The 24241-nt window shown below is 38.4% G+C and overlaps 1 protein-coding gene across 1 annotated transcript in view; it reads left to right on the top strand.

Moving 5' to 3' along the window:
- The window catches only part of grin2ab (glutamate receptor, ionotropic, N-methyl D-aspartate 2A, b), a 102571-nt gene that overhangs the window by 4238 nt on the left and 74092 nt on the right, over positions 1–24241 (top strand). Inside the window, exons 3-4 of the mRNA XM_034231245.1 lie at positions 19482–19706; positions 20609–20767. Coding sequence (XP_034087136.1) covers positions 19482–19706; positions 20609–20767 — 384 coding nt within the window. The remainder of the gene's footprint in view (positions 1–19481; positions 19707–20608; positions 20768–24241) is intronic.

Genomic DNA, 24241 nt, shown 5'->3' with positions numbered 1-24241 from the left:
ATGTGCACCTTCCTGCCCTGCATTGTATGTATTTGTCCTGAAGGAGGTATTGACATATCCTGAGATAAGAGCTACAGCAAATAATCCCCTTATCTGCACAGCATTTTTGGTTGGAGCTTACTTTCCACTGAAGTTGACAAACTGCATCTTTTGAAAATAAGATTTCTGATGATGTGGTTTTGTTGAGAACATTAATGCTAACCTGAGTGCAGCCACAGAGCCTCTGGCATGGCCCTGAGCTTCAGCTGTCATCTGCTGACTGAGTGCTTTCTTTAATGCCAATTAAACCTGCTACTGTGCCTGCTCTCGATCATCTTGGCCCGACTACATCCATTACCGTTTGACTTTCAGTGGCAAACAAATTGGCTACATTTTATTGCCTGGTCCGAAGAATTATCAAAAGTTATGCGCTTTCACATTTTACAGCTCTACCTTTTATGCAGTCACAGGTCAGAAGCCGCTCACATTAAGTTTGAGCGGATGAAAGAGAGCGTTTTCATTTTCCTGTAATTACCAGAGAAACGCACTGAGTGATATATGATAATGAGTCATTTGACCCCCACTGATCTTCTGTATATTGATGTGTGATAGTACGGTCTCAGACACAAGTTAATAACCCAAAAGCCTCTTAAGAACGTGCTCGGTTTAATCATTTAATCAAAACACAGTTGGTGGTCTCATTTAATGAGTTAGTGAGCCGTAGTGGTATTAAGTAGGGTTTGACTAATACAGGTTTGGGAACTGATATTTTTAGAATGAAGTGGGGCACTCTTTGTTTTGTGATGATGCTCTACTTCTGTTTGTCAGACCACTTCTTGACTTAAAACACAAGTATACATTATTTTTACATTATTTGATTCGGTTTTATGTTACATTTAATGAATAGTGATCTTTGAATCATCAGTGAACCCCCTACACTTATTAAATAGTAAAGAGAAATCAGAAGATGCTGGTATATTAAGTTCAACACATTTAGCTTTTCTAATGAGCTTTAAAGTCCTGCAGCTTGAAGATATTTAAGAGGCCTGTGACTAAATGTTTAAAGCTTGCACACACGTGCATCAGTGTGTCTTTAATGTTTAAGTATTTCCTTCAAGATTCCAGATCTTATCTCGCTCCAGCCCAGCTTTGCTGATAAGATTGAAGTAATCGGATTGTAATAGATCTGAAAATGCAGGTTTTTTAAACCTCAAAAGTAATAATTGTCGTTGCTCAGGCTCTGATTTTAGAGATCAAATCCTACTTTTGATTCATCTTAAAATTCATATCTGTGTTTTTCGTGACTCAAAGGCAGATCGTTTTGCTGCTGAAAATCAGGATAATCTTGATCCTTCTTGAGAGGTGGTTTCAGTGAGGATTTAGAGGCATGACGAGATATTGCCGCCTATTCGTCTTGAGCATGAATTAAAAAGCAGCATTTTATGTTTCTATTTTAATTAACAAATCCGTCAAAACAGTCGAAAACCCCAAATGCGTCTGTTGCAGACGGGTGGACCAGCTGGATGGTCGATGAAAATTACATTTTTGAACTTTTATTCTTTATAAGGCTGCATGAATTAATGTTATTTTAAAGGTCCACTATTATACTGTTTTTCACCAATATATTATAGCTTTCAGATATATATAAAACTTGTCTCTGAAGTGTTTGGCTCAAAATACCAAACAGATCGTGCATTGTAGCATCCCATAAACCCCTCTGTTTCAGCTCTGTTTCAAAAGTGCTGATTCTCTGTCTGATACTTTAGATGAAAATAAGGAGCCCCTCCCCACGCCCCTCTGAGAAATATTTGGTTATAAAGAACACAATGGTGCTCTAGGAGGAGATTCAGGTGATAAGGGGGGGGGGGGGGTTACCTTGGTTGGTGAGTCAAAAAACATTATGACATCATAAAGTGGCCAAAATCTGATCAGCTCATTTTCAGACAGGTTTTTATATAAATGGATCAGGACAAAAAGAGAGAGAATCTTTTTTCCTGAAACTTTCAGAATCTCTTTACACAGAGGGGACACATGTTTATGTATAAAAGACATGCAAAAGTGGGTTTTGCATAATAGGTCACCTTTAATGTTATATTAGCTTGTTTCTTCAATTTAAAACTTTGCAGAAAAGAAATTTCGTTTTAGATGACATTACCAAGTCAGTGACAGTTTGAAAGTTCCCTTATAGGGATGTGAACTTAATTTATTGCTCTTCAGGCGATGTATTGGCAGTCCGTCAGACCTCAGACAAAATAGGTCTCTGGCTCAGCTCACAGTGACTGTTGATGAATGTAAAAAAGAAAAACCTGAAAGCTAATCCATTTGGGGGACAGATCAGACAGAAATGTAAAGAAGTAAAATAATGTTTTAACATTACTGCTTAGTCATTTCCCCTATAGACCATTTCTCAGTTGTAAATGCAAAAATTCTCAATGTGTCCCAGCTTTTCTTCCCTTTGTTTGTGACTGACAGGAAGTGGTCCCAAACATTTTGCCTAAAAAATAAATTCTGCTTGAAGACTTGTTTTGTTTATAGTCCTTGTCCATCATCTCTAAGCAGTGTAATTTTCAGGCATAAAACACGAAATACAGGAGTTTTTTCAGGGGTGCAAATACACTCAACTCAAGATTCGGTACAACTTTGTTTTTGCATAATCAGATGGACAGCATATTGTTACTGAAAAAGATTTGACGATTGGTACATTTCTTATTTTTAAAGCTTCATTATGTGCACATGTCAGCCACTTGACTGCAACATAGCAAGCTGTAAAGACAACATTGACATATTATCTCCTTTTGAATGTTATGTTTTAGCAAACAAATGCTTATTTGCACTTCCAGCATACATTAAGCATCTTTCATATTCATTCAGGGATGTGCCTGTGCCTAATGAATGTCCAATATTGCCTCTCTGTCTAGTCTTTACCAACTCCTGGGGGAAATATCTTACTGTTTAGCTCCTAAATGCTCTGCTGTGTTTATTAGCAAGTCTCTAACTGCTGTGTGGTGCCGGATAGGTAGCACATATTTGGTTTATAAGAGCTTTCTCACTCAAAACACCTGCATTTTCTGGCTGGGTTGATACAAATGTTGAACCAAAATAGTACATTTGCAAGCCAGAAAACCAAAACAATGACAGGCACTGAAACAGTTTAAAAAGCTGAAATGAACTACAGGGTTTGGTGACGAATCTCTGTGCTTTCAGAAGCAACACTTTAAACATTACATGAACAGCTGTGATTTGATCCATTATTTATTACAAAATGTTGATTAGTGTTGCTTTGATACTTGTATGTTCCTATTTAAAAGTCAATAACGTCATTATTGATAGGCAGTGGTCATTGTTAAAAAAAGAGGCACGCAGATGTTGTCCCTTTTGATGTCAGTTTTCATCTTTCAGTAAAACGCTTAAGGCTTTCAAGAGGGTGGATGTTTAATTTTGGATTGTAGCCCCCTGCTGTGTCTGTTTGAATAGGGTGCTTTATAGCTTGATTAGAAAAAACACATTCCAATATTAACTGGTGTGTTAATATTGCTAAATCTTCTTGCAAAGCAAAAAAGTAACCGGCAAGCGCCCGTCGACCGAATGTTAGCTTGGGTTCAGTCCGTGGACCGTTAAGCTAGCCCGGTTACTGATAAAACGAGATGTGCTCTGAAGCGAGAAGAGGTGTTTGAATGACGCTGCGTCGTAGCGCAAGCTACTTAAAGGGTGGGTGGAATCCCTGACGTTGACGTCAAGATCACCAGCCAATCAGGATTGGCGTAATGAGATTGATGCTTCTGTTTGCATACGCGTTGAGGCGCATCCCATAGTGAGACATCGAACGGAGTGTTATGAATGAGAACACAACATGTGGCTTGAAGAGTGAGAACATTTCAAGCTTGGTAGGAGGCTTTGTTGTTACCTTAAATGATGGCTCTTGAACCTTTCCTGTCTAAAAGGTTTTTCCAAGCAAAAAAAGAGGCTTATGGGAGCCTCAGCCTCAGCCTTCTCTGGCCGTTATTTTGGCCAACTTAACACCCAAAACCTATATTCCAATGTTATGCTTTTACGCTTTTACAGACAGATTTTGGCTCACACTGATATAAGTCTGGCTTAGTTAAGACATTCTTCAGCATTTTAAATCCAATTTGATTCAGTTTTCCAGAACAGATCAGTCACATAAATGTATCAGTTCTACTACACTTCTTCATTTGTCTCCATCTGGGATCATTGTGAGTGGTTCAATGAAATATTGTTTCTACTCAATTTCATGTTTTACATAGAGCACAATTAGCTCAATGTGGCTCTGAGATGACTAATACATTTAAAACAATGTATACTAGAGGAGATTAGGGATGCACCGAATATTCGGCCACCGAAAATTATCGGCCGAAAATGGTTAAAAAGGCCCTTTCGGCTTTCGGCCGAAAGGGTTTTAGCACCGAAAAAATATCACCGAATGTCAGAACAGGCTTACGTTGGTAACCTAACGTGTTGTTGTGATGACGTAATAAAGACGCGGCGACCATGCTCGCGGCTAGCTCACAGGGGGGGGAACATTGACCTTTGTCATCGAGATTGCCCTGAGCCTTTAACAAATCGTATTAAATAATCTGATGACAGACTGTAAACAGAATAGCTGAAATTTTAACAAACTAAATAACTCAGTTTCCTCTAATCAACCCATGTTTGTATCATGGAGTTAACTCCGTGTGTTGCTGCTAGCATACATAACACCTGACGTGGAAACGTTACTCGTGGATGGGGCTACAGAGCTGCTAGAAAGACGGTCGAACCCGGTACATTCCTCCGTCTGCATGCGGTGCACTTTTGCTAAATGTTTAGACAAATTGCTCGTGCTTACATGCTAAACTCTTATTGCACTTTTGGTAACAAGTATTCTCCACAACGAGACGGGTAAAGTTTAACCACACCTCGAAGCGCGTTCTCTCCGCCATCTCCGCAGTGTGCTCCGCTGCATGTAGCAGCTGCGTGTGTGTAAACTGCCCCGCCCTCTCGCACACAGACGGGGGAGAGAGATCTCGTCTGATCGAAAATACATCATAGACGCATTTGTTGTCTTTGCATATTAGAAACGAGTTGGCGACACTAAGACTGCGATATCATGTTTTTTAGCAATAATACATGACATATATAAATGTACTGTATGCATTCAAAAGTGCTGAATAAATGTTTTATGGACCCATAATAGTGATTATTATTTAAGTTAAGTTTTGCCATAATCATGTCTATTTCCATAATCAGGTAGCTGAACAACATTGGTAAAAAATGTATACATTATATATATATATTTCTATTAATCATTTTCGGCCTTTCGGCATTCGGTTTTCGGCCAACTGTTTCCTATTTTCGGTATCGGTTTCGGCCAAGAATTTCCCATTCGGTGCACCCCTAGAGATTACATACGGAGCCCCCTAGGGGACATGGAGAAGAAAAAACATTTTATTTGAAAAAAATAAATAAAAGGTTTTGCGAAATATCGCAAAACCCCTTTGCGAGATCTCGCAAAGCCCTGTTGCAGTTTGTAGACGGTCCCTAAGCACTCCTCTCACTGCTCAAGCTGCAGATTGTGACCAATTATTGATGTTTTTGCTCGGGTGACGGCGCGTATCGAACTGTTCTGATCAAAACGACTCTGTAGCTCGTTGTCTACCTGGCTATGATTGTAAAGTCATGTTGTTTGTATTTTTACAACGTTATGTTCATGAGTTATTGATCCGCGAAATCGAATCTGTCAATAACTCAGCTCAGAGGGACGTGCATGTCCCCTCGCTCTGAGTGTTCTCTTGAGGTGTCTTTCACTTTTGTGAAACCCGTGCCTATTGCCAAGCACTGATGTTATATCTTTATATTTAAGGCCAAGCTCAAAGTAAAATCGATGAACCGCTCCATTGTTGTGATTTCTGTGTTGCCGCAGCAGCCGAACTGACCAGGAAATACATTGAGCTAAATGAAAAGTATTGCGACTTGCGAGATCTCGCAACGGTTTTGCGAGATCTCTTTTTTGTTTCAAATAAAAACAATTTTCTTTTGCATGTCCCCTAGGGGGCTCCGTAATTACATAGGGGTAGTACTATGGAGCTGCACAATAATAAACTGCTCCAACAAAATGGTGTTTCCAAAAGAGGGTTTTAAAGAATAGTTATTATAATTATCTTGATAAGCCAGCAGCTACATTACGAAACAAGAAACTCTGGCAATGTGTGCCGAGTGTAACTGTGCCAATGATGTTGAGTCCATAAGGAATTTCATCATTCAGCTTTAGAACAAGAGGCTTTATTAACTTCCTCATATTGTTTTTCTTGTAAAAATAGAAGTTCCTTAAGCACACATTGAATTTCATTTAAGAGAGGAAATATGTCTTAGTTCTTTGAAAGAGCTTTATATGAACAGATATTAAAACAATTGAAGTTTTTCATGTATGTGTGTTATGGAGTAAAGTTTGCGAACAGAATCAAGAATGTGTTTTTCATTACAGCATTATCATGAAGCGTTAATTTTACACCTTAAACCTCTAAGAAAATGTGTGTTTTCACTTAAAAGTCTGCATGCTTGATTGTATAGCCTACGATATAAACTAACTTTGGCTGAGCTGGCTAACTTCCTGTTGGCTTACCGAACATATGAGGGGCATAAAATAACTACATTTTTATAATTGAACTGAATTGATTAAATTATGATCTCATAATCCTTCCAGTATGTTTGTAAAGCTCTTAAAATCTATTAACCGTTTCAATTCTGCTTCTTTCTGAGTGATTTCATGTTGCTTTTTTGAGCCAGTATTCATCTTAAGTTTCTTAAACCCCCTTTTCCACTGGACAAATAACACAAACATCTGGATTTCGTTAGGAATGGTTACAATTGGTATTTATTACAGGGACAAATGACTCTGCAGCAGATATTTATCAGCCCCAGTGTCCAGTTACACTTTGCAAGATTTATAAATACAGAGGTATACACATGGCATTGCTTTGGTTATCCCTTTAAAATGTTACAGTTGAAAGCTTATTTAGCTCACATCCTTGGCCTACCTAAAAATGTTAATGCATACCCTTTCTTTGCTGGCCTGTTTAGCAAGTCTGCGTGTTTAGATAGTTCACGCAGTTTTATACATACATTTGCACCTTTACACCTGTGGCTCCTTTATGTCCGTGTCAGGGCCTGTTGTCAGTCTTTCACTGGATTTCACTATTCACTGATAGCAGGAGAGGGATGTTACTGGTTATTGCAAATGTGGTTAAAAAATCTTATGATGGGATAAATGAAAATATGTTCCCACCTATACAGATCCATCCAAGGGCGTACTTTCAGGATAATGCACATGTTTATGATAAAAATATAAATCCCCCATCTTGAGAAAAGTTGTTAAGAACTTGTTTCGCAGGTTCCTCCACAGAAATTAAGATTTTTCTTTCTTTCTTTTTTTTCTTTCCCATTATTGATTTGGTAAAAGTCCTCCATGCTTTTATCTCTTCCCTCTTAGACTTTGTGAGTCAAAGGTCTCTCTTTTCTCCAATTTGTACAAACACATAAAACTTCCTGCAGCACTGACTCTGCTTTTATTGATTATGCTGTTGACTTTCCTCTGTCGTACGTTTGTGAAGCAAGGTGTGCTGTGCGTGATTATGTCAGGCTATTAAATGCTATTATGCTATTAAAATAATCACAATAATGTTACTCCAGCTACATAGATCAGCCAGTTAATCTGTACACAGATCCTAATTTAAGTGCTGCATAGTGGTGCTAAGGTAGATTTTATACTTTACACCAAATTCCCCTAGATATGCCGCTCTTTGAAAAAAAACCTGCACTGGTTTGATAACTATTTAAACAAATAACAGAAAACCTGCAATTTGTGTTGTCAATTTCCAAATGAAAAACACAACATTTGCATACCAATAAAAGCCTAAAAAATAGACCATAATAATCCATTATTGTGAAGTAGGACAGACATGATTTGGTACATTCAAAACGCAATGACAGTAAAGCAACTGAGATGTATCTCACCATAAGTGGTCAAGTGTTAACAGCATCATCAAATAATATGACACGGATATCTTGCCAGGAAATCTTCAACAAGTCACTAGATTTATTTCATCAATGTGACCTCATTTCCTTCATGATTTAGTGTGTCAGCGTGTAGCCTTTTCCCCCCTGAATGATCTCGTTGAGAGCTCTGCCAGGCAGCAAGAAGCAGAGGCCACAAATATTCCCAAAGTATCTGCAAATCATCCAAAATATAGTACTCCAGGTAAAATGCTGGTTCCAGGCTGGCGAGTGGCGACAGGTGCTGTCTCAGCCAGCTGGTGATGTGGGAACATTTGAAGCCTCTGTCTCCTCCTGCCAATTGCAGTTTTTAACAGTGATAAGCAACACATCAAAAACACATGTTGACCACACGCTGGTGCCCAGAGATGTATGATTAAAGATAGATCCCATGCTGGAGCCTTTCGAAAAGCTGTAATCAAATGTTTGCCTGGACCACAGACATTCATTATTTTCACAGCACAATTTTTCAGACCCATCCAAACCCAACAGGATCATTATGGAAAGAGCCACAATGCGTTGTCACTGATAGGGAAGAGTGATGAGACAGAAATAATAATTGAGTGTTTTCAAGCCACTCACAGGCTTCATCAGCGTTAGATTTTTAAACATATTTAGCATTAGAGTCTTAATTAATGACTATCATGAGCATAAGGGACGCTCGCCCCCATTTCTCAGTCGTAGATCCCCTAATATATTTCACATCAGTATCATAATTCATTACATAGAGCATTTGGCAGCAATGGAAACGGGTCTGATGATTATGATTGGAGGAGTTTATTTTACTTAACCCTTCGCCTTGAGGTTTTTCTAGATTTTATACTTTGTTTTGATGTTAAGGGAGATGTTTCCAGTTTATATTCTGTTAGTGTCTGTAGTTGTATCCGGCTAGTGTGAGGGGGTGAGCAGATCTGCTTTATTAAAATATTGCATTTTTACCTGATTCTTCCATAAGTGTGTGGAAATATTCATTTTCTATTTAACTCACTACATGGTTTTATTTCAGTAACACTTTACTACTCTATGATATTGCAAAGTCAAATAGATTTCGACCCAAAATATGGGAAAACGCTTATATAGACAGATCTAATTGCCAACAATGTCCTCAATAGCTTAAAATGTATTAATTCACCTTAATGTTTTCATTAAGTTAGATTTTCTTTCTGTTTGCATAATAGATGATAATTACACTAAGACCATGAGTTTTATTGGACCTTCTGCTGCTATAGCCTTTTTTACTCGGTCCAACGAAGCAAGATTGCTGTCGTGACTGAACAGAAGAGATTCTGGCTCTTTTCCCAACATGAGACCGACATGCGAAACTGGCAGCACATCACGAGATAATGTGCATGTCTAAAAGGGGCTTATGCAGAAAGGGAAACATGGCAAAGTAAAAAATGCTATTTTTAAATACAGTTATGTGAACAAGCATGTTAATAACAAAGGAATAGGACCAGCTGAAATGTCCATTATTGAATCCATCTACAGTTTTTAGCGGTCGTCTTTCAACATGTGTCTGGCTTCAAAAATGTCAAACCTATACTTTTAGCAATATGTAGTCCGTTGAAAAGGAATGGTGAATTAATAAATGTCTTCACATTCATCCATAATAGATTATTTGAGAGAGCAGTGCACTTGACATGCATTAAAATTAGTACAAATTTAGTTTTTGGTTAAAAATTAAAAGAGAAATACTCAATCATTACATGAGATTGTCTAACAAGGCTTACCAATGATTGTCTACAACCATCGTGTGTCATTTGAAATGTTCAGGTCCTTTCAATAATTTAAAGCTTGAAAAATCAAATCGTATATTCATAAGGATGGCCCAGTCTTAGCTCATCTTACTGCGCTATTCTTGTAACCCTGCTATTCATAGTTTGGGGTGAGACACTGTTAAGTTTATAATTAATACAAGTTCAATCCATTTGATATATACACAGACACATCCTCCAAAGTGTCTGACTTGCGGTTGATTATATCCATTTATCCATCCATCCATCCATCCATCTTCTCCCGCTTATCCGTGGTCGGGTCGCGGGGGTAGCAGTTCCAGCAGAGAGCCCCAAACTTTCTTTTCCCTGGCGACATCAACCAGCTCTGACTGGGGGATCCCAAGGCGCTCCCAGGCCAGCGAAGAGATATAATCCCTCCACCTGGTCCTAGGTCTACCCCTTGGTCTCTTCCCAGCTGGACGTGCCTGGAACACCTCCCTAGGGAGGCGCCCAGGTGGCATCCTAACTAGGTGCCCGAACCACCTCAACTGGCTCCTTTCGACGCGAAGGAGGAGCGGCTCAACTCCGAGTCCCTCCCTGATGACCGAACTTCTCACCTTATCCCTAAGGGAGACACCAGCCACCCTGCGGAGAAAACCCATCTCGGCCGCTTGTATCCATTTATCGTATTGCTATATCTTATTATGCAAGTTCTTCGACTGAAACATTAGCTAGGTTACATCTTTATTATACAAGCCAAGGCTTCACCTTCACGTCTTTGAAAGAGAAATGATATTAAAATTCAAAAAAGAAAAACTCTAATGTAAAACCAACTTAATAATAAAGCCTCTCCAGGTCTCCAAGGTCAGAACTTTGCTGACTATACACTTCTCCAGCATGGCTCGGCTGCTTCATAATAACTTCCCTTTGCCCAACCCTCACCTTTGGCCTTTAAGTTTCCTCTGCAGGGGTTGTGCTTTTCTTTTGCTTCACATCCTGCTGCATAAAAACACAAATGCCCTCAAAGTAAAAAAAAAACATGACAAAAAAACACAAAGCAGTCCCCCGAAGAACGAGGGAGCGAGTCCTTTGTCGTGTTTGGCATTGTCCTTGTTTATTCATATTTATTACCAATAAAATATGAATGACAGAACTTTTGCAGACATTTTCTGTTCCCCTGGTTCCACACATACCACAAGCTTGAAAAAAGAAGAAGATAGAGCTGGCCAAAAGTGTGTCCCTCAACACATGTACACACATTTGCATTGCTGAAATTTTAATGTGGAAAAAGGCTGTTGGGCTGTTAAAAGACTGTGTCTAGCAGAAAAGCAGTTGTATCAAGGACTAGCAAGAAGGCACTTGCATCACTGTTAAAAAAAATACAAATATGATATTTCAAACAAGACCTCTTAATCGGCTGTCAAATGAAGACAACAAACATTTGTGTTTGCAATGCAATGTTTGGGTGGGTGGATAATGGTGCACACTACTTGTTAGTAAATGCAGAGCAATCTCAGGAAAATACAAACCTTGGTGCTCCCAGGTCAGAGAAAAGCAAATTTAAGTATAATCTGAAAGTGCACCTGTAATGAGAAATATTCAGACAGGATGCACTTAAATTGCTTTCAATTGAAACCAATTCATTTTTTTATCGAGGAGTTGTAGTACAGGTAAAAGGGCATTAGTGTTAAGTTTGTGAATAATTATGGACTATGATGTGTTACTTTCTCTGTTGCAAACATTTCCATATCTAAGTGCTCTGTTGCTCTGCCTTCAAATTAATCATAAAACTTGTACCTTGTGGAAAAAGGTTTTTTTTCAATATCAAATATTTTTGGTTTGGTTTATTAAAACCTTTATAAACTATTCTCATACATTCCTAAAATACATTATATCAGACTTCCTGGACCTTGAATACTTTAAATGTGGAAATATCTAGCAGCCCTTGCATTTAAAATATGTGTGTTTAATCAAATATGACATGCTCAGTCCTACATTTGAAACCTGAATAACTGAAACCGGCCAACACACATTTTGTAAGCAATTTGAAATAACATGGATTATTAAATTCCTTTAAAATTGTCGAGGCTATCTATTTGTTAAACCAAATGTCTATCTGTGATGTGACGTGTGCAAGATTATAATTTATTATTTCAAAACGTTTGATGGAGCTGTGCTTTGTAGAGTAAAGTAGCACATAATGTAACTCAGTACTGTACTTTTCCTGCTGAGTAACAAATAACCAACTATTAATGTACTTACATTTTCAATTAGTCCTGTACAATGAGTAATTAATGGGTTGTTTTTTCTGTAATTTGACTTACAACTAGTAAAGCTACATCAATCACACGTGTATTTATGCAGCCAGCTATGTAGGAAGATGACATCCCTATTCCTTCTCCTGCCGTCAAAACTCAAACTGGTAAATTATGTTTGGCAAAAACAGCCAACATTGAGCACAAACCAACACTTGTTTAATGTCTAAAAACGAGTGGTATTGTTGAGAATACTGCTCGATTTTTGAAGTAAAACTTGAGAGGAAGAAATTAGAAATGTGCTTTGTTGTTACCTGGCGTAGCAAGAAAGTTGTTCCTGCAGTAAAGAAAATGTGTAGGCAGACTTTGGGATTGCAACATTTGCTGGTTTGTTTTGCTAAATTAGTACAGAAATAAAATGGCTAAAACGGAAACTGCTTTCCAGCCTAGACTTGTGTCTATGTGTTCAGCTGCTGCAACATAGCCTAAGTGTGAGCACTCACATGTGACGTTTCTTTGTTGAGAATGCTAGTGACACGTCACATGCATTTTCATAGCTGGAAGGCATCACTTTCGGTGTACTATGTCAACAACTTCTTCTTCAGATTTAAAATAATAGCGAAATATTCAAAAAGGGAAAGCTGTTTTTTATTGTCAGAGGCCATTGGATAAATGGATTTGTGTTCATGTGAATGGAATCATAATGGGGTGTTTTTATTTATTTAATGGAAGACATGTACCTTTTTTGTATCCTAATCATGACATAATTCCACGTATTCAGTTACTCCTGCAATTTAATAATAAAATGACTTGATCCACTTTAATCTAATTACTCTAAGCTTAAAAGCTATGAGGCCCATGACACTGCCTTGTGGCACTCCACAGGTGATGGGTCGAGGTTCAGGGTCGTTTTGCTGGTCCCTCCCTAACAGATTACATATCACTAACCTCTGAGATGTATTATTTGGTCAAGTGCCTTTAGATAGGAAAGAATATTTTGTCTCGCAACGCTTTAACACTTGTACTGACGTTGACTTGTACTGACACTATTGAATAAATCTGGAACAAATACACTAAATCCTATGCATTTTTTAAAAACACTGCTATTACAGAAATATCCTTTAAATATTGTAATTCTTCTGACTTAAGCTGTAGTCTTAGAGAACATGTCTATATTGTCTATATATCTTTATACAAAACAAAAGTAGTGACACTAAGGTGATACATAACTACACTGTGTGCCGTACTGATATTGCAGAATCTCATAAACAAATATGGGCATATATGTGGATAAAAACAAAATCACTTAATAGATTTTGTCACAAGATAATTATAACATGTGCTGAATCCGATAAATGAGGATCAGATTCAGAACATTAAACTGCTCTGTACTGTCAGAAGAATATGTTAGTGCAATATTTCAAGTGAATTTTTAAAACACCATCTTTTGAGTTAAAAGTGATTAAAGGCAAAATGACAACTGGATAAATGTTAAGCTGTCAGTATCGGACACATTAATTTAAACCAATTAAACATACAGTGGATGTAGTGCTTGGTCTTTGTTGCATTGCTTTAACATTTACTTGTCCGCTAGACCTTCTCTCTCAAGCCTCTCTTTTAACCTCACATTTAAAAAACACTGTTCCAAATTGTAGGTAAATATTCACACAAACAGAAATATTCAGATCAAACACATTTTATTCCCAGCAGTACATTTTGTCCTCTATGGATTTTTAGCATATTCTCTTTGAAGTTCATCACTTATGATAAACACGTACATATGATCAACAGAAAACATTATAAAAGAAAGGTTGCCTTTTATGGTCATATATTTTCTTTACATTTTTTATTTCTGACTGATGATGATATTATTTAAATCCTTTTAGAAATGGAAATATATTGAAGGTTAGATGTCCCCTCACCGAGGTTGAATGTGTTGCTTCTTACCTCGATGAAGAGAGATGTTGTGATTCACCTGTTTACCTAATTCAAACCAGACATGACATGCTACTGTAACTGCAGGCAGCGACCAATATTTCATGATCAAGACGTTACTCAATTTTTGCAGCTCTTCTCCTATATGTAACACTGCTCTATTTTTTATTGTATTAGCAAAGATGTTATTCACTTTAAATAAATGATTTATTACATTTACTGCCATCAGACTGACTTTGGAAAGCTACTGCCAATTAAAACAAAAATACACACAAAGCTGCAAAATGTTGTTTTCAAATGATTCCACACCTTTTAAAAACATTTTCCAATATGTGCTTAAAGACGTCACACTACCATCTGCAATGTGTTTTTAATTTTAATTTTGCCCGACTGAGACACAACTTAGCACAGACTGCCTGCTAATGTGACAAGCTTGGCTAGCTTCTCACAGTACTGCAGCAGCCAAATAAAACTAAGAAACAATAAAGGTGGGTGGCCCACTCTTCTTTTAACTCCTGAACACTATCTTCCCCAACATACTAAATAACTGCTCTCCATTTAAATGAGACATGAAATGCTACCGACTAATCTCCTGTTTCTATAAAAAAAAACAATGATTCAAATAACCACTTTAAAGGTTTTACCAACAAAAGAAAACTATTTTTACCATTTGTATATTTCTTGCAGATCTTGCATTTGTATGAGCATCAAACACACATAACCACATTATGCGCTGGCTGCTAGCTACTGAGGACAACACTGCTAACTTTGCCAATGTTGTCAAGTTGCATTGTTTAGCAAATGCAAAACCGACAGCAGTAGTCAACATAAAATTCAGTCGATGTGCATGTTATTTATCAAACAGGTGCACCGGGCTGGAAGCGCAGTTTGCCTTTCATCTGAGACACTGCTTGCGTGCGATCAGTGAAGTGTGCGTCTCTTATTCATGCAAATGCATTTAAAGGAGGATTGCACACATAACGGGGAGTATTTGATCAAAGTGGTTGACTGCACATTCTAGCACATTGAGACTCACCCAATATTCAAGGGTCAATTTTACAAGGAAAAGTCTTTGCATTTACCACACAGGTGCATATTTGAAATTGTAGGGAAGGTTGTGGTGGAGGAGATACAAATGAATAATCCTGCTTTCTGCATAAATCACCATGACAGCAGAAACATGTGTAGGAGAGCTACAGTGAATTATTTAGAAATGAGTGACAGCGCCTTAGAATTAAAAATGCAGCATTAATAAACAGGCACAACAGTACACCATGTTTTTACAAAACACAAACAGTGTGGAGAGATGTGGCTTTGTGGTCACCTAACCTGAACTTGAACTTGACTTCCTCTAAATGCATTACGCTGATGCACACTTGACATGTAGTTACAGTGGCATGTCTTAAAAGGGATTCTTTTTTCAATCAGGGTTTGGAAACTTAACATTTAACAAGTTCAGAATCACTACTTTTTTCTAATGTTGATTTCTTTCATGGTTCATTACCCCATATTACCCACATTTCACTGCTGTCTTTGGAAATCTGGTTTATATGCAGGATGCACCTAAAAAAACAGTCTGATAATTAGTTCCTGCTTTAGTAATCCAGACACTAATTTCATGTAGATTGCCAGTGCAAATATGTACATAAATCTTGCCCTGATGCTCAGTTTGGAACTGGGTACTGTGGGGATTAACAAAACCAAATTGTAAAAAGAACATTTCATAATGAAAAGAACTGTGGGAGAAAATGAGGTGACAATACGTCATTTTAGGGTGGCAATATCTATCATAAGCCTCAGAGGCTGTGCCACATTACACAAAATAAATGATAAACTGTTTAACCTTGAGACTTTGGAAAGCTTACAGCCAAATGTTGTCTCATTTAATGCCAAAGACATAAGTGTGTAGGTTGAAGGTTAATGTGGTGTTCTCTTGCTGTGAAGGAAATGTTAATAATAAAATAACTACATTTAGTGGCGACTAATATGTGCTCAATGTTACAAAACCTTTAGGTTCAACTACACAATACTCAGGTGCGTTAATAACAATATTTGAGGGAAAGGCTCGATACAATTATAATAGGATAATAAAGGTGGACATACAGGGGACATAGAAGATTGGGATTAATAGATGGGCACACAGGGCCTCACATTTTTATTGAATTAGTTTTGCATAGTTGGTATAAAATTCATTTTTAGATGATCCCTCTCCGGAAGCTCACCACTCCAATTGTATTTATTGCTGGCCAATAATAATATTGTCTCCACCAGCATCCACATTTACAATAATAATTCAATGTTCACTCTAACATTGCACTGAACGCATGTCATAGTGATACCTAGTAGGGGAAATAGTGTAGAATTAGTTGGAAATATTTAATAGAAAAAGGAATAACAACAGTACTAGACACAACAATTGTGGCCATGAAACGATCCTCCACACAAACTGATTTGTAAATATGTTCATTGTGGCATAAATTAGTGTTTAACATTAATGGACACTGGGAAATGTGGTTGTGCTTCAGAAGATTCAGTCAGTGAATATTATTTTTTGTCCACAGTAAAAACTGGCCATCATTTAAATCCATTTAAACTCAGATTAATCTTTGTTGTTCGGTAATGAGGAAATGACTAACTTGTAAAGCCCCATTTAAAGCCCACAAAGGTCGAGTGTTTGCTATTCAAAAAACAGAATTAGAGTGGAATATCTCTTTAAGGTATTTTAGGGAAACAAGGCCACATAACCGCGAGCCTAATTTGTGTTGTCATCTAGAGACACTTTGTAGAGCTGCTTCATTGGCGATGAATGAAAGAATGAAATTGTGGACTGATAGATTTAAGCAATTACACCCACATGAGCTTTATTTAATAGGAGTTAGGGCTAACATTGTTGAACCAAAAGATGTGCTTATATCCCAGTCAAATCACTCTGGGTTGTGTTACATTGTGCACAATGACGTCCTCTGATTCATTGTCCCTGAAGCAGCTTGAGGGCCTCTTAACGCCAGATCCCATTTGAACACATGGTGTGTTTTTCATAGCTTTGAGAAAGACATAATTTTCACAAATCTAGCTTTAACTTTAGCCATGAAAATAAAAACATTAATAGACAAGACTGATTTGCTGCTTAGAGGCACATTTGTACAATTGAGGAAACATGTTTAGATGATGACAAATAACAGCTCCCATGTTTTATTGCGGTAAATCAGCTTTTGGTTACTCTTCTACCATTAAAACACATTGTTGAAGAGCAGGACACTGGAACAATTATTCTGCTGCATATTGTTACATTATTAAGGTCTTGTATTATTTCCTTTTTTTGGAAATATTAGCATAAATACTAAGACATTATATACGGTTACATATATTTTGGATGCTCATCACAAGAGTCAGCGGAAATGATTTTTAGCAGACATGCAAGTGCTGCATGACAGCGGGAACTCCCAGTGACCCAAAGTTTTCCTGCTATGTTGACCATTTAGAAGGCTGTGGCACAGCACACTTCATCTAGTGATGTTAGCTTTTATGCTAACTCCAGGGAAAGTTAGTGTAATCTTGTCCTGTTGGTTGGTGCTGACACTAATTTCCTGGGACAGGACGTGTAGCGGTGTGTGATTTAGCGGCGTATGCTAAGTGCTGCTGGAGCTGCAGGCTAGTCTGTGGGCGCCAGGGCAGAGAGAGCAAGCTGGGAAAGTACTGACTTGACTAACTGGCCTGATTAGACCGGGTGTGAGATGACATGGATCAGATATACGCACTCACCCATCCGGAAAGGCAGAGTGGCAGAATTACAGAAAGAGTTCAAAGCTGAGGCACATTAAGAGCAAATTATTGGGATAAATATGAAGAGCATACATGGATGCAAAGTTAAAAAAACGAGGAGAGGGCAGGATGAAGAGATACAGAGACACTGGGTTAATGTTGTGGACGTGATGTTTCCTCCTGGGGTGTTTTTCAGCTCTGCTGGACTGTGGTGGTGTAAGAAATTGGCTGAGATGCAACGTAGCATTCGCATCATGGTTTCATTAGCTCTCATTCAGCCCAAGGCATTTCACACTGCATTTGCTCTACTCATCTGCTCCTCTTAGATCTGCTCACATTACAGGAAAAGGTAACACAGAGTAAGTTGAAGTGGGAACAGGAGCTTAAACTCTTCTGTATTAGACTGGAATTCGGTTAGGATATAGAGTTGAAAGAAACGTTATTTTTCATTTTGTGAATGTTATTGATTGATGCAGACACTTGTGTGCCTTTAGCGTTTTGGAATGTTTCCCCTCATACCCCCATGACTTGGGTAAATCAGATGACATTTATTTCAGGGTTATTTTGTCCATTAATAGCTAACACTTTACTTTGAACATTGCCTACAGGCATAGATTATGTTCAAATAAAGGCAGACAGTGGAAGAGAGATTTAGGGTGTCTCATGAAGCCCGATTAGTTATTTTGCAAAAATAAAGTTCGCCTTTAACCCTGCTCAACCAATGGTTGCACACTTTGAAAAATGAAATGTGTGATTGTTGAATAGAGGAAGACAGAATGAGGACAGTACCTTCCAGCTCCAGTTTGTTCCTATCATGTAGTCTTTGGCATTTCAGTTGAGACATGCACTAATAATCACATTCAGCTCACATTCTGCACTGTTTTTCCTAGCACAAGCCACTCTTTGAGAAACCCAGCCGGTCATTTTACAGCACTTACAGCGTTTTTGAAGACATTTTCAGAATAAACAAGACTCTTATATCCCAATGGTCCGAAATATATTATTCTGTCCACAGCACGGTGAAGTCGATTTTTTACTTGTTTGAAAAGGTGTGACTCAATTTCTTTCAAGCAAACCAAGATAGCAAGAAGTGGGAGTTCATGTAGGACACAGGGAAAATATAAGCAGGGCTTGTGAAAAAGAAACAAGATGATATTTTTTGCTGGACTAGAGAGAGTCAAATGTTTAATATAATCTGAAGACTAAAATGTCTACAGACTAAAACTACGAACCACTACTTTTCTTTGATTAAAATAATAAATAATACCCAGACTTATATACTTATATGATGAATCTATAGTCTCTATATTAAATATGGGCAGCTGTAAATCAGGAAGTAAAGCAGGTCATGCACACAATTTGAAGATTGGGAGTTTGACAGTTCCTACAGTTGAATACTAAAAACGTAATCATTGGTGAATGAAAGAGAGGTCGAAAGTAGATAAATATAGCTCTCTATCTTTACAACCTCTAAAAGCGCTTGTACATTCATCCATTCACACCTCATTCATACAGAGCCACTTGCTCGAGGAAGTTAACATTCACACTCCATTGGCCATACCATCGGGAATGACTCGGGTTGAAGTATCTTGCCCAAGGATACACCTACATGTTGGCTGGGATCAAACACACAACCTTCTGATTGAAAGATGAACGCACTACCTACAGGAAGTTTGGTTACATGACAAGACAAAGAAATATTGTCACTTGTTTTTTATTTCAGCTTTGTTACTTACATTGACAAGATGGTACTTTGGGTTAATTTTCCGTGCTTGTGTGCTCTCAGGGTATGATGGGTGTAGTGGGCTGGATGTTGCTCCTACTCTCCCAGATGATGGTGCCTGCGGCGTCCCAGAAGCCTCCAGGTCTCAGTGTGGGTGTCATCATGGGCGAGACGCGCTACCTCTCCGATCAGGAGCTTCGCCCGGATCTGCGCCCCGATGACACCCTGGACGTCTCTGTGGTTATACTGAGGATCAACCAGACGGACCCCAAGTCTGTCATCACACAGGTTAGAAATATGTTGTACAGTCATTAACAGGGATGGTAGGGGTAACAAAAACGGTACAAAGTAAAAGTATTGTTAATTTATAACGCAAGTAGAAGTAAAAGTAATAAATAAGCGTTAAAAGGTATCTCGTCAAAAGGTGAATAACTTCATCGGATACAAAAACATTAAAACACATCCCTAAATGTTTTTTTAGATTCGATTTGGTCTTCTTGAAAGTTGAGATTGTCTCTGTTCCGGGCTGACAAAGTGGGCACCCCACAATAATTTTGGCCCATTAAATTGCTCCTTGTCATTTAAAAAGCAAACAAAGTCTTCATTGTTGATTAGGGATGATCACTTTTATAGGAAACTATGGCTTTTTTATATCAATGATCTTCATTAATGTTTACTGCAGGGAGTAGGCCACACACCATTCAGTCAGATTAATCACATTTTATTTATGAAGCCCAATATATAAAAATACACATGTCTCAGGGGGTTTTACAGTATGTACAGCATACAACCCACTCTGTCCTATGAAATCCCACAATGGAGAAAAATAGAAGAGCTGCAGTGCTTTGATTGGCTGGAAGGACATGTTATTGGTCGCTCTTGGATAATTGCTGTTATGCATGTGAGCGCAGCCTAAAATTAAAATGATTTGAAGCTAAACGTAGCCGTTGGGATAACAATTAGTTTGCTGCCCAGTATAGCTGAAAAAGAGTACACATATTTTATTGTAAATGTGTTTGAGTTGAAACAAGTATTCCATAACAACTAATCTTAGAAGTACAATTTATTCAAATAAAGCACATTAGACGCAGAACTTGTCACATCACTATTCATCAATATTACACACATACACACACTGTCTATAACACACAAATATACACACACCTGAGTTTGTTTCCCTGTGTCGCCAGGTGTGTGAGCTTCTGTCCCGCACTCGTCTCCATGGCCTTGTGTTTGCTGATGGCACCGATCAGGAGGCCATCGCCCAGATCCTCGACTTCCTCTCCGTTCAGACGCAGCTTCCAATCCTGGGAGTCCACGGAGGCTCCTCTATGATTATGGCTGACAAGGTGAGCGACCGCGACACATCTAAGCACACACACAGAAATGTTTTTTTCCCTTACAGTGTTTCTTGTTTTGGAGATTAGTTGTAATCCTTCCTTTCAGCCACCTTCAAATGTTGAAGGATGAAGCTCCTTAAGCTACACTTTCTCAGATGTCCTGACATGTTAGCAATTAGGTCAGACTCTGAAATGCAACTCACAATTCAACCTTATTCTCTACGCTACTGCATGACAAATTACACGCTCTATAAATCGCAATATACAAACGTTATTTTATAAAGTATCTGAGCTATGTTTATATTCTCAGCTGGTGGCAATATAAATGTTCAAAGCTTTTTCCAATAGAGTTCTAATGGATCTTGTTTGTGGTTGTTTGAGTTAAGAACGGACATGCTTCACTTGTGTCATTTTTAAGTCTGAGGAATTGTATTCAGCAAGTTGTAGATTAGAAAAAGACACACCGGGAGGTTTTGGAAGCTTGTTTTTGCAATCACAGCTGCTCTAGCGGATTTATCTTTTAAGTATTAATAAGTACAAACACTGCAAAGGCACTGGATTGATGGCTTGTATCACCCTAAGCAGTTTATGTTAATTAGAATCCGAGAGGTTACATAGTGCACATTATAAAGTGCAGTATTCATAAAGTCAGTAGAAGTCTTTGAATAGAACATGCAGCCTTCTCTGGTACATCATTTTTGAGTTTCCAAAAATGATCAAGCATTGTTTGAATATGTAATAATGCATGTTCTGCTTGGGCTGAAACTGGGCTATGCAATGCCCAGAAAAAGGAAAAGAAAAATCATGAGCTGTAGCTGCATCACTCCAAGAGCTCAGTGGGATGCCAGAAAAATGTATTTCCCGTTTTTGAAAAGAAAGTCATCCTTTAAGATTGGATTTTTGTTTTAGTTCGGTGTAGGGTTCACTGCAAAGTTAGGGATGTACATCTCTTTCTTTGCTGAATTCTCTCTCTGGTACTGACTCTGTAGACCTCGTTATATGACAGACTGACTGAAGCTTTGATAAAAACACAACTGGTTCTTTAGCTTTTAATTCTCTCAGGGCACAGCAGCCAAAACACAGGAACCAATAACTGCTGCAGAACGGCAGCCTTTGAAGTAGCAGTTGATGGGCGATGCAGTGTGTGAGAAAAGACACAAAAAGAGACAGAGGAAGGGAAGAGAGACGTTGGCCTCAAGGTCAAGGGAGTGAGGTTGCAAAATGAAGGTCACCGGCTTAAACCTCCCACTGGGTATATAATGATGCGGAAAATAAATAAATGGTGGTTTTCCCTCCTTCACTCGCTGCCGTTGATGTGCCATTAAACAAGGTACTTAACCCCCTACTGCTCTAATTGAACTGCTCACTGGCCAAAAGTACAAGAGTGTGTCTGTTTTCTGCAACTCCCAGGTGTGAGCGTGAGTGGGTGAAGCGCATAACTAAGCAGACCCCCGCAACTCCTTCCTGCAGGCCTGTCCTTTAAATGAAAACTCTCCCTGCCCAGTTATAATAAGGGCAAAAACAGCCCACTGGAAGGCAAGTATGGAGGCTCAGTGAGTCAGAAAATCATTGAGAATGCATTGTTTTTTTCTCAATTTATGATGTGTGTGTGGTCAGAAGGATATAGTCCAAATATGTGGAGAAAAGGTGTGAGAGGATATTAATGATTTTCCTCCCCTGAATCCCCTCGTTCAATTTTAAATAATTTCATTGTTTATTGTTGTACCTCCTGCAAGGGTTGTTTTCATGACCTATTGATTATTTTTTAAATAATCCTTTATTTTGTACGCCTTTGAAATACTGCACAATGCTGAAAACTGCTAATATGTGAATCAATAATAATGTGAAACACATTCCCTTTTGTCAAAAATACTGAACAGGCTGCAGTATACACCTTTATTGAGAGGAGTACTTAACCTCTCCTCACTCTAATACATGTAATAAAGACATTAGTATGGATACACACACATTCCCACATCCAGAAGTGACATCTTTAAAAAGCTTTTATTGTTTGACCAACAGTACCAAACCCAAATATATTACATTTATAACGATATAAACCAGATGAAACGAGCAAATTGTCACGTCTGGCGTTTTTTTCTTGATAAATTACTAAATTATTGATTGATTCTCAAAATAAAGGCAATTATTTGTCTGTTGATCGTCTAATTGATCCATCAACGACTTGTTTCGTCACCAGTCATGTTGCTGTGTTGCAGCATGTTGCTTTTTCGCCTGGGGACGGAGCCAAACTAGACCATTATGGAGGTGATGGACTCTGTGAGGCTGACACATGTGCTCAACACTCACACTGTGGGGGTGATCTCATCCCAATGACCATGCTTTACCACTGCTCTGAACTAAATCAGCTTATTTATTTCCAAATAAGACACACATTTAAAAGAAAATGGTGTGAATAGTTGGAATAAAGAAACCCCAACGAACACATTTGACCTTCAAAGCAATACCAGACTTAATGTAATACTTCTTGGACTGCTGCTTTTATACCTGCTGTCAGTGGAGGGGTGATTATCTGGAGGATCCAAAGAAATCCCAGTGGGCCCATAACAATTCAACCTGATTACTGCGGTCTAACAAACAATATTGTGCTTTCTGCAGTCTGAGCAAGCAGAGCCTCGCGTCTCTGTCTCCACACACACACACACACACACACACACACACACACACACACACACACACACACACACACACACACACACACACACACACACACACACACACACACACACACACACACACACACACACACACACACACACACCACACACACACACACACACACACACACACACACACACACTCACACACACGTTATGTTAATGTTGCAATCAATCTACATTATAGCTATGCCTTGGTTATCCTGGCTCAGTGGTGATCTGCAACTAATGTTTTAGATGGAAAGCGAAAAAACTGAAAGAAGGAGAGAGTGCCAAGAAAATACAGAAAAATCTCTTCGGCAGGCAAGTGCTCTAAAATATTGGAAATACGTGGAGGTGGGCAGTGCAGCGTGTGAAATACTTGGTGTTAAAGCGACTTTAAGTTGCCAAGAAGCAAATTTAATGGTCATGATTATGTCACATTTCATGTAAGGGCTTTCTGTGCTTGTCATTTTTATCAGCAGTTGGCTGCAGAGTCATCATCATCATATTACAGGTGTCCCTGAAAACTGTGATTTGTACGAGAGACATCCTGCAGAGACTCCTCAGGTTTAAAATGATTCCTCAATATTTCCTCAAGTCTTCACAGTATGAATTTTAAGCTCAGTTCTAATCAGTTTTTTCTTGACACTAGAATATTTTTAACCACTTTTCATTTGAGTATAAATATGTTGATATTCAATGTTGTGTGAGGTTTATCACGACAGGACCATGTGCTGTCAAGATTTTTGCTTTAATCTTTTTCCACCTTATTGACTGGTGGTTTCGTAACGTTGCAAGAAAAAGTGTAAGATCTCTAAATAAT

Source organism: Gymnodraco acuticeps, unplaced genomic scaffold (genome assembly GCF_902827175.1).
Source record: "Gymnodraco acuticeps unplaced genomic scaffold, fGymAcu1.1, whole genome shotgun sequence".
NCBI lineage: Eukaryota > Metazoa > Chordata > Actinopteri > Perciformes > Bathydraconidae > Gymnodraco > Gymnodraco acuticeps.
The sequence above is the reverse complement of the archived record's forward strand: the minus strand, read 5'-3'. Positions and strand labels throughout refer to the sequence as shown.